We start from the raw sequence: 11,962 nt of genomic DNA on the forward strand, positions 1-11,962 counted from the left end.
GTAGTTAAGACATGATTGATAAGTATGATGAGAGATATAATGTATGTATGAATATATGATGTATGCATAATGTATGTATGTTATGATGATGGTACGTGAACGCTCTTCGGAGATTACACGTATTGTCAAGGAAAGCATGTATGAACAGGTATGGTGTAGTTACACGAAACAAAGGGACCAGACCCTTATAATATCTGTGAAGTTAGGGACCAGACCCTTATAATATCTGTGATGTTAGGGACCAGACCCTTATAATATCTGTGATGTTAGGGACCAGACCCTTATAATATCTGTGAGGTTATAGGGCGAAAGGCTCTTTAAAACGTATGATTATGTATGTATAGAAAGTATGAAAGTAAGAATGAAAGTATATGCACTTATGTGTGTATGAAAGAAAGTTAAGAGGTTAAGTATGAAATGTAAGAAGGTATTGTATGATTATGTGATTAACTAGAACTCACACAGCGTAGCTGACTTTTAGTATGCACGCAGGTGAGTAGAATGAGGCAGGTAGCTTGAGGAGGAGACATGGCAGAGTTGGACGAAGCTGGCATCTGAAGATTTTGCTATGATGTTCTATTTTAAAAGACTATGTTTTGTTTTTAAATGACTATGAATGCTCGATAACACCAGAATTATGGTTATGGAATGTAATGGTTTGAATGTTTTTAATGTTCCGCGAATGTTTTAATTAACTCTGATATTTAGAACTGCGTTTATGAGTAAATCCAACACGAAAGTAGGGCTACCGGTAACGGGGCCTTACAAGATGCACGAACATCTTTATAGTTAATCAGATGATACTCGTATACATCTTTGTTTTTTATAGCTAACTAAAGAGAAAATTAGAAAAGTCATAAAATAAATGGATATAAATTAAAATGAACACATTATCAGACGTTCAAAAACACAATTTGATTCTTTGGCCTTTATTCGTGTTGGTTCATTTAGTCAAACGAACAAACATAAATAAACATTCTGTTTGTTCACAGCCTAGGCAATGATAAGAATATAAATATAACCTAATTTCACGAAAATAGAAGAAAGTGCATACTTGTAATTGTTACAAACCAAACAGAAGAACTCAACCCAAAAGACTAGTCAGATAGGTGAGGGAACCCATTTGGCTTATAAACCTCACATCAGTTGCCCATACAACCGATGTGGGACAAGTCCCATACCTTGCAATGGTTTCAGTCCGTAACAATGCACCCTCCTTAAAGGACAACATCCTCGTTGGTCACGGCCACGTTGGTCACTCTAGGCCACCACTTCGTGGGCCACCACACCGAGGTTGGCTCTGATACCAATGTTACAAGCCAAACAGAAGAACTCAACCCAAAAGACTAGTCTGATAGGTGAAGGAACCCATTTGGCTTATAAACACCACATCAATTGCCCATACAACCGATGTGGGACAAGTCCCATACCTTGCAATGGTTTCAGTCCGTAATAGTAATCTGCGGAAATTAAGCATAAGATAAACTCACAGTGAATGACGCAGAAATGTAAGAAATCTGGGTTAACTCATCATATACCCGTCCTTACCTCTCATTAAAATGATCAAAATGCGCTCTTTTACCGATTACAACCCTAAACTAATCCTCACAACCAAAAATAACTAAGATGTCCACTTTCTAAACTGTCGGAACAAACATATTAGATCTGATACCTGACGAATTTATCCAACACTCTTTTGTTTTTGAACCAACCACGTAATGGTTGGGCCAAACATCTTTTAAAAAACTGTCAGGCCCAACCGATTAAGTCAATATGTGTTTAGATATAATTGGTTCAAAAACGAAAGTATGTCAGATAGATTTGTCGGCTGTCAATACTCAAATCTAATATGTTGGTTCTAACTGTTTATAAAGTAAACATTTTAGTTATATATGGTTTGGAAGGTTGGTCAGGAATGTTGTTGATAAAAAAGGGTTATGTGGGTCATATACCCCTCATTAATCTACGGGAGAAAAAGAAAATTTAGATTTTAATAATAATTCGTGGTCAACTTTCACCTTTATCTTGTCACGTGTGTAGTATAATCATCATATATTTATACTTAATTTTAACTTTATTTATTTCAAAATGGTTATGAATGAAATGAAGAAACGTATTAGCGAAATCAAGTATCATTCAAATGGATAATTACGCTATCGGTATTGCTTTTGGCGACAAAAATGAAAATTATGATTATCATTAATCAAAATGTAAGTACGGATTATTATCAAATAGTAGGTAATACTTTGGATTATAAAAATCCATGTTCCTTAATCTATTTATAAATTATAAAGTAAATACATAAAACATCCTCATATTTATATAAAACTTTTAGTTTTTTACTTTCAAGTTTATATTTTAAAGTTTTTAAATATACACCTATAAATAAAAGTTTTGTTATGCACAGCTATACATCAGTTTAGACCATGCGTAGTGGTGCGTTTCCCCACCCCATGAAGCCCCCAAAGTGCTGGAAACACCGCCCTCGAGGCGCTTTAGGCGCTATGGGGTGGGGGTGGGGGGCGCTTCTCACACAATACCGGCTTGTGTCTTTGTTTGGTCAAACATAGCCGTTCAACGACCAGTTAAAAAAATAAATTATTTTCCTATATAATCACCAAACATCTAAACTTTCTAAAAAATCTCTAAAATTCCTCACACATTTTTAAACACTCTCTATAAACCTTACACCAATCTTCACAATTTTTTATAAACTTTAATTCAAAATACCAACAATATCGATTCTCCTTCTTCGTCCGACGTAACCAACCGATATTTGCAAGATAACGAGTACACAGCCGATGACGAGGCAGAGGATGTGATTACGAGTGTAGTTACGCTTGCTGCAAAGTATATGCAATATACTAATTCTCCTCCTCACTCGTTTTTGAGAAGAGAACATATTGAAGGAGACCGTGAGGCCGCAAAACGATCGTTTGATGATAGACTACTTCAATGGCTTATCGAGATACAAGTACCTGAAGACTTTTAGACGCCTCTTTCGGAAGCCTAAACGTTTATTTTTACGCATTGTCCAAGATTTGGAGCACGGGTATGATTACTTTTAAGCAAAAACGGGACACACGAGGGCTGTTAGGATTCATCAGTATCCAGAAGTGTACGCCAGCGTTACGCATGCTCGTCTACGGAACCACAACCGACATCAACGACGAGTACTTAAATATGGGGGGGGGGTTTAAAAATTTTAATATAGGCATAATACAACTATACGTCACACATTATCTTAGAAGACCCACTTGACACGACCTACAACAGATTTACACGATGCATGAAAGGGAACATGGTTTACCCCACATGATCGGGAGTATAGATTGTATGCATTGGAAGTGCTCAAACTGTCCAAATGCATGGCGAAATCAATATACACGTGGTGACCAGAAGTACCAACGGTGAGTCTTCAAGCGGTTACTTCGTACGACCATTGGGTTTGGTCGATCTACTTGGCAGCCCCGGGTCCAACAACTATCTTAACGTTTTGGAGGCGTCACCAGTGGTAGAGAATTGCATCTCCGGTACCGCACTAGTCACATCGTTTTAGGCTAACGATAACTACTACCCACACGGGTACGATTTGAGAGATGAGATATATCCGGAATATTCTATTATTGTCAAAAAGTTTAGAGACCAGATGGAAGAAAATATAAACTACTTTAAGAAAGTACAAGAGTTTTCGCGAAAGGACATCAAGAGGTGTTTTGAGGTTCTTCGCCAATGTGGGCATTACGTGAAAAGAAAAATCCGTGCCGTGCATGGACATTGAAAAAAACCGAGAGTGCTATGTATACTTGTATCATATTTCTGATTTCATAACATGATTATAGAAAACGATGGGTGAGAAATACGTCAATATTATATATCAGGGAATGTCAAACAACAGCCTCAAGCAACTATGGAGGAGAGGGCGCAAAATGTGTATCAAATGCGTTCAAGTGAGATACATAATTCGCTTACGGCGGATTTGGCTCAACATGCTTTGTCGGTTCGACCAATTCGAGACGGTGAAAATGTATCAAGCGGGGATGACGAAGGAGATGAGGAAAGCGAAGACGAGCTTGACGGAGGTGAGGACGACAAAGATGACGAAGACGGTGAAGACAAAGAAGACGAAGACGAGTAATTTCTAGCAGTTTTTTTTAATTTTAATGTAAAATTTATTTATTTTATTTAATGAAATGTTATTTGCATTATTTTAAATAAATAATAATAATAATAATAATAATAATAATAATAATAAGGTAATGATTGGAATGAGCTCCATCCACCACTCATTTTATTCATAAAACCTCTGTGATGACGTGACACCACATGACGCATAACGCTCCTATGAGGCTTTATCAACTGCACACAGTAATATACATATAATCATATGAGTTATGGTTTGAAAGTGTGTTGGAAATGATATTTAAATCTGATGTTAGAAAACTACTTAATTAAGTGATTTAGAAATGTCATTTGTAGAAAATTTGGACGAAATCCTAAATCATATTAAAAGTATCAGCATAAGTAAATTTGAAAGTATCAACATAAGGTTACACGGTGAGGACTGAGGAGCCTAGAGCTCGGCGAGGGCTTGGTGAGCCCGGCCCCTTCGGGCACACCGTCCCTTGCCTGGCTCCGATTTTGAAGCCCCATATACTTGGGTTATCGCTTGAATGAGTCCCTGGTTTTATGGTGGTTTTCGATGTCTATATAGCTGTTAAAATGGTAATTAAACAAATTAATTCTATATTAACATATTATTTGAACCCATTCAAACCAACTTTAACACACAACATTCATATTTTTGTCTCTTTCAACCCCAAAATTTTAACCATCTCAACAAAATGTCCACCTCTTACAATGTGCCGAATCAAAGTTTGAGCCGATAGAGTCAAAAATCAACCCCAACTACAATCGTAGAAGAAGTTCACGAAGCCAAGCCCCCACAAGGAGGCGACACATGTATGCATTTTTTTGTGAGGGTAAATGCGTCTGTTTACAAACAAAGGTTCTGGCACCAATACTAGCACCATGTAGAATGGGATATCCGCAACCAGTTTTTTGTAACCAAAATACCATTTTAGATCTATGCACATAATTGTACCATGTAAATTCATTAGCCATATGCGGTTTAAAGCAAGATAACCACGTCGTGTAGATGGTATAACAAGATGGTTACACACTTACACGGTTACACCGCACAATGTGTTGCATTTTTTTAAAAAAAAGTTTCTCATTTCTATATATAACAATATTATACGCATATTAAAGAGAATAAAATACTTGATTTTATTATATAATTTTCTTTAGTAGTCAAAGCATGAATGAAGAGTAATTACAAGTTTACAACAAATTTAGTATACATTTAAGCCAATGTATGAACATTTAAGCATCACTAGACATGATGCCACTTTACATACAACAAATTTTATCAACTTCAAAAAACAAACCCATACAGATTATATAGACTTTCACAAAGAATCAACCCAATAAAACTACCAACTTCTACCCAAAACATATGTGTTATCTAACAATCTTCACTTCTTCCAAAACCGTGTTCGTGTCATTCACCGTCTCATTATCCGGTGGCGGTTTAACATACTTCCCTAACGCCTTCTGTTGCGACCGCTTTTTAATCCTTTGAATCTTATCTTTACTCTTTTGCTTTCTTTTTTGCTTTTGTTGTCTCATTTGATTCTTTTCTTTCTCATACATTCCTTGCCAGAATACCTCACCGGTTTTAGGCCATAGCCACCTTCGGTTAGGGTGGTCCGAGTCGGCTTCTTCGGCAAGATCTTCATCCATGGTTTTTAAGGTTTTGTAATTGAACCATTTGATCCACATTTTGCCTCTTCGGGTCTTGAACTCGTGTTGTTCTTCGAGTGTTCCGGTTGTGGGGTCCACGTACACCATTCGTCTTGCACTGTGGTACGCCCATACGTTTACGAGAAGCTCGAGAACACGCGAGTAGCAATGTTTGTCCTACAAACAATGTTTATAACCGTATCAGTCATGTCAAACCAACCCGTTTTGACCCATGTAAAAAAGTACATGTTTTGACCCGTTACTCAATTTCCCATTTTGCCACCTCTAGTTAGGGGTGTAAACGAAATGAGCCAAGCGGTTTGTGAGCTACTCGAGATTTTCTCGCTAAAGTTCAAAACAAGCCGAGCTTCAACGAGCTCGAGCCTAAAAACACGCTCGTTTAGTAAACAAGCCTGAACTTGAATTGAGCTTTCATGTACCGAGCTTGGCTAGGCTACGAGCCTGTTATTAACAAACGATTATAAGTATAATAATATTTATTTAATATCATAAATATATATTACATAATAAAAACAATCATATATGTAGTTAGGATATAAATACATATTATGCTGTGTATATAAAATTAAATTTATAAAGATATATATACATAAAAAATTATAAATGTATATAAGTAAAAAAAACTACTCGTAAATAATAAACGAGCCAAGGTTGAGCACTTGAGCTTGAAAATTTTTTCACGAGCCAAGCTCCAGCTTTGGTGTTAGAGCTCGAAACGAGCTGAGCTGGAGCTATGTTAGGCTAAACAAGTCGGGCTCGCTTGAGCCCAGCTCAGCTCGGCTCGGCTCATTTACACCCCTACTTCTAGTGAAAGGTTGAGATTACCTTGGATGAACTTAAGTAGCAGAAACCACTTTGATGATGTTCCTCATAAACTTGTGCATCCAACGCGTCCACAAACATTCTACAAATGTTCAAAAATAAGATTAGTCCCATTTTCAGTTTCTCTCTTTGCTAAAAGTCAAGTTAAAAGGCCGTTCTAACCGTGAAAACATCACAAATTCCAAGAAAGATTTGGTTGGCATAGACCAACTATGCATAACCGACCATGAACCACCATCCATAGGCATTGGAGGAAGAGACGTCGAGTTATCCTTCACCCCATACATTTTCTTGAGCGTTTCAGAGAACGCAAACCTTGTACAAATTAAACATGTTGTCGTTAGAAGGGTATTTTAGTCATTTGACAAAAAAACCAAATATTTAGAGCCTTACTTGCAATTTCCCGCATTAATAGCATCACAAAATGTCCAAAAATCTTGCTGCATCGGGTTTCTTGGATCTTTATCCATTCGAACCCAAAAATACAAAGCGTCACCATGCCTTCGTGCTTGAATATCATTTAATAACGCCACCTCAGCCGCCTTCGACAAAGAAGCCTGTTTAAAACAAAAGCTCAAATCTTTTAGACATAAAACCAATCTTTGACCAAAATAACAGAAATTTGTTGACCCGAATCGATATGATGAGAAAATTTCATTATAACTTGGAAATCTTGCATAAAATCAAGAAAACTAGGAATCGGTGACAGTGACATACCTTCTTAGCGGTGGCTCTCCATGATGAAAATCCAATCCAAGCATTCTTGTGAATCCGGTCAATTCGGTTAGCAATAGCAAAAAATGCACCAAAATCACCGAGGGCATTACTGTAATATGGTATGCTTAAAAGAGGAAGACGAGAAGGTGCATCAATGTCGTCTCTTGATCTTCGACCTTTAGTTGTCTACCATATAAGCAGTAATGTTAAGAATAGTAAACTCTAAACTAGCCATTAATAAGTTAGTCATACGGTATTAATAGCTAAAAGATGAACAAGTTGAAAGCCGCCCAAAGTTTATACTTAGTGCATAAACATCCTATATCATTTTTTTTCAAAAAATCAAAATATATTTGTGATAATATTTTGTATCATAAATAACATGGTAGTTTAAAAAATGGGAAATAAGTCGCACTAAACACGGTCCGTTTCCACTTGAACGTGTTATGACCCGATATTAGCTACCTATATCTTTTAAGAATGTTTACATAAAATAAAGTGACTCACAAGTCCAAGACCGCGATAAAGTGGACCTTGATGCAAAAAAGGCCAAGCTCCTTGACCAAAATAAGGTTCATAAATGCATAACGGTTGACCCGTTCTTTCAAGCTCCCCGTCATCTCGCTCATGCAAATCATTCTTACTACGATCGGCTCTTTTTGCACTTCGGTATATATCCTCCCATGTTCCCCTGTGTTGCTCACTTCGGTCCCTCAACTACATAAAACATTTAAAACAAAGATTAGGCTTTTAGAACTTCCAAACATGACCGTGTAGTTTATTTGGGGTTTTATTCATAATAGTATAGGAGTGGTTTCCCGTTATGAAAAATGCAAAAAAATCTCATAAATGAGATGTCTCATTTACATTACAAAGTAGGGGTGCAAAGATTGAGATCGGCATATTAAAGCTTGAATTGAGCCGAGGTTAAGCAAGCTCGAGCCTGAACCTCGGGTGGAGGTCATTTTATAAACGAGCTTGAAATCAAGCTTCACTTATCGAGCTACACTAGACGCATGAGCTAAACAAGGCTATTAGTTATATAACTCAATGTAACATACTAAATGCATATTTACTTGATGATAATTATAGTACGTAAAATTATAATAAAGTAACCAAATAACATAAATTACGTTATACATAAAAAAAAAATAAAAAATACAGATGTATAATTGTATATAAATAATGAATAAGTAATAAACTAGCCCGAAACTTTAAACCCATTTCTTTTAGCTAATAAATTTATTTGACTATTTGAGCAAAACACAACCCACTTACAAGCAACTAGGACAAACCGACACCTTTAATCATCACAAATATATTGATGACATTTTAATTTGGGTTCATAGTATTCTTTTAACTGTTTTTTGAGAAAAGAATACTAGACTTTTCATAAAAAGTAAAACCTGACACAAAAGTCGAAACCATGTGTAAAGTCAAACATTTCTTAATTACCTCACCATCTTCTCTTTTCTTTTTAACCATTGCCGTCTGAATGCTCTTCTCTTCTTCCCATATACTATACAAAAACGTATCGTCACTTGACACATCACCAAAACTCTCTTTTTGAGTATGAGTCCACCGATGTTCAACCTCGTTTAAAAACCGATCAACCCTCATTGTCCTATTTACATGTGTATTATCTGCAACAGCTTCAAAAACACGCCACTGCCACTCGGTTTTTAAATTGGATGGAATTTCTGATATCGCCTTTGGAGATGCAACTTCTGAAGGTAAGTTAACAACATTTTGTATTAACGAAACATACCCTTCAACGGCTTCAACTACCATCATGTTTTTTGCAGTATGTTTTCCAACCGATGCTATATTTCGAGATAAAGATGATACTTTTCCATTTGACACCAATTGCAGCATAATTTGTGTTAAAATCTTTATATTTTCCTTTGGGAAAAGGTAGCCATTGACTTTGTCATCAACCTGAAATACAAAAAATAAAATAACAATATAAAAATTTAAATTATATTCTCAAGATGTATAAAGGTTGCGAATTTAGAAGCATACGTGTTTCTTGATTATCGATAGGTCGGGAGCTATGATTGGTTTCTCAAAGCACATTGCTTTAATTAGAATATCGGGAAAAGATTGTTCTTCAAGAAATGACCCGTATATCACAACGTCTGCAATGCTAAGAATGTTGTACACGTCAGCATCATCATCAATGGCAGCATGAGTGACAGTGCCTCTTGGGTAGTTTAGATTTGAAGCAATTTCCTGTGAAAAAATTAGTGAAGGGTATTATAGTAATTTAACAAACGATCAAACACTTATATTGACTTGTACAGGTCAACGTTTCCAGTTTTTACGAGACTGAAGGACTACAAAGTAGATAACATAAAAGGATCCAGAACAAGATTTTACCTCAATGGCAGCACTGTAATTACCGGTCAAATCTTGACTCAAGATTACGATCCTGAGACGTTGACTCAAACCATCATCAACACGAAATTCTGCTAAAAGTGGCGATAAAGCTTGTAAAACGAGTGCGTGTTCCACCCATAATCCTTTATAAAGAAACTGACTTCCTGTTATTACAACAACAAAATCACGAGCCCCAATATTCATATTCACACGAACACTTTCTTCATGAACAATCACCGAGTTATTTATATTACAAGTATCACATGGTGATCCCGGTATAACAAAGTAGTTCCCAGCATCAAATGCAGCATAATACATCTGAAAACAAAAAACATATATATGAAATTTCAAATTAAAAAAAAATTCTTGTAAATTATTTTTAATTAAAAAATCAAACTAAAATGTACCGGTAGGACGTGATTGGGGAAAACAACAACTGTAGCTCGATTAAACACGGTTTTCCAATCATCAATCAGCTTAAATTGGCTATCGGATACATAGTTTTTGTAACGGGTAACAAGTGTTTTTTCATGGATGGTCCATATAAGTGGCAAAGATTTAAATGGTTCCTGTAAAAGACTATAATAACTAAATTTATTAACTTTATATAATTATTTGATCTATAATAAAATTTGGTATATTTACCCTGAAATGACATCTTTGGCTTCAAGAGAATTCACAAGTATGGCATCATAGCTGAAAAAACGAACCGATTAAATAACAATAAAATTTTAAGATATTAAACTAAATATCACCATATTTAGAAAAGGAAGCATACTTTAGCCAGTCGATTATTATCCTTGTATCGTCGCTAGTTTCCACTACATTAACCGGAACTCCAATATCTTTCCACACAGTATGCACAGGACCATCTTCAAGTGAGTAAACCTACACAAGATTAAAAGAATTCCAACTGTATAATAAAGATTTAACGTGCATCATATACGCGAATGCATGATTAATTTGAACTGCATTATGCATTTTAATGTTTAATCTCTTAAAATTTACTCTGAATTATCATAACCGATAACGCAGCCCGAATTACCTCAATTTCATAGCCAATTGCTCTCAAAGCAGCTGCAACAGAGACCATCAATACATGCTGTGGATCAACCAACAGATCTGCAAAAACCTACATAATTGAACTAATATTAAATAAACAAAAACCATTTATAGGTATGATTCTTACTTCAAAACACTAAAACTTTAATAAAATTTTATCTAAAAAAAAATTACTCACAAAAGCAAGCTGAGGTTTTTTGTGCCCAAATCTCACTACTTTTCTTGAATTTTTATTTTCTCCTTGAAACTTAGCCAAAAGCCTTATGGGTTCAAACTTAACACCTTCACCAAAATCCAACCCACTAATCTCTTGAAACAAACTCTTCAAATCCTTATCAAAGTTATCATCTTTAAGCTTCAAGAAACCACCACCAGCTTTTTCCAAAGTGGAAAGTGGCAAGAACATTTGAAACACAAACATGAACAAGATGAACACTGCAACTGCACATATCCATTGCAAGTAATCAAGCTTCTTCAAAACCATAAATCTTGCAAATCTTGATCTGGGCCTTTGCCCAAATGAACTGTTTCTTTCATTTCTTGATAAAGATTTTAATAAAGGCTCTCTTTTTAATGGCAAGACTCCATTTTCAAGAGAACCCATTTACATTCCCACTACTTAAACACCAAATCAATCAAATTTTTCATAAATTTTGCATACCCAATTCAAATCAACACATAAAAAGGCAAACTTTTTGATAAATAGTGTAATCAAGATTTCTTGAAAATGGGTAAAGACAAAAAAAATAATAATAAAAATGGCTGCTTTTTTACTTTATTCTTGAAATATTTTGGATAAAACTTGCAATTTAATCACTACAAAAGGTGTATATTTTTTTATTTTTAATTTACACCCATTAAAGAAATCAAGAGATGCTTGTGAGTTTTTGCTTTTGAGTAATAAAGGAAACAGCTAAGAAACTTTTAGAGAGAGAATAATAATAATAAATATAATAATAAGAAGAAGATGATGAAAATCATTCATTTTTTTAAATATTTTAATATTTTTGTCCATGAGCGGCCGTCAAAGACTGTTTTACTTGCTGGATTCTCATTAAGTTAAGGTTTCTATATCTTCAGACATGTTTTTTTGATATACAGTGATATGTACAAGTTTTAATGCATAGGGTACAATTTGAGAAGTTGAGTTTTTGTT

General features: G+C 35.3%; 1 protein-coding gene across 1 annotated transcript; it reads right to left on the reverse strand.

Annotated features, from left to right (window-relative positions):
* Nucleotides 1–5,414: 5,414 nt before the first annotated feature.
* LOC143568206 (uncharacterized) lies at nt 5,415–11,747 on the reverse strand. Its single transcript, XM_077054416.1, has 14 exons — nt 10,985–11,747; nt 10,790–10,876; nt 10,523–10,632; nt 10,390–10,440; nt 10,152–10,323; nt 9,745–10,062; nt 9,388–9,597; nt 8,821–9,303; nt 7,873–8,082; nt 7,366–7,551; nt 7,042–7,205; nt 6,811–6,963; nt 6,652–6,730; nt 5,415–5,982 (listed from the first exon to the last, which is right to left on the reverse strand). The coding sequence occupies exons 1-14, from the start codon at nt 11,408–11,410 to the stop codon at nt 5,524–5,526; spliced, it is 3,108 nt and encodes a 1,035-aa protein (XP_076910531.1). The 5' UTR covers nt 11,411–11,747; the 3' UTR covers nt 5,415–5,523.
* Nucleotides 11,748–11,962: the final 215 nt, after the last annotated feature.

This window comes from Bidens hawaiensis, unplaced genomic scaffold (genome assembly GCF_021521415.1).
Source record: "Bidens hawaiensis isolate Kalapana, Puna unplaced genomic scaffold, B.hawaiensis_p1.1 tig00023831_1, whole genome shotgun sequence".
Classification (NCBI taxonomy): Eukaryota; Viridiplantae; Streptophyta; class Magnoliopsida; order Asterales; family Asteraceae; genus Bidens; species Bidens hawaiensis.

What these genes read in the sequence shown, in the direction of transcription:
- LOC143568206 (XM_077054416.1), bottom strand. Translation starts at nt 11,410, where the DNA reads ATGGGTTCTCTTGAAAATGGAGTCTTGCCATTAAAAAGAGAGCCTTTA. An exon ending in TTTATCGCGGTCTTGGACTT is followed by an intron (nt 7,552 to 7,872) that starts GTGAGTCACTTT and finishes CTTATATGGTAG; the next exon opens with ACAACTAAAGGTCGAAGATC. An exon ending in GGAGAGCCACCGCTAAGAAG is followed by an intron (nt 7,206 to 7,365) that starts GTATGTCACTGT and finishes TGTTTTAAACAG; the next exon opens with GCTTCTTTGTCGAAGGCGGC.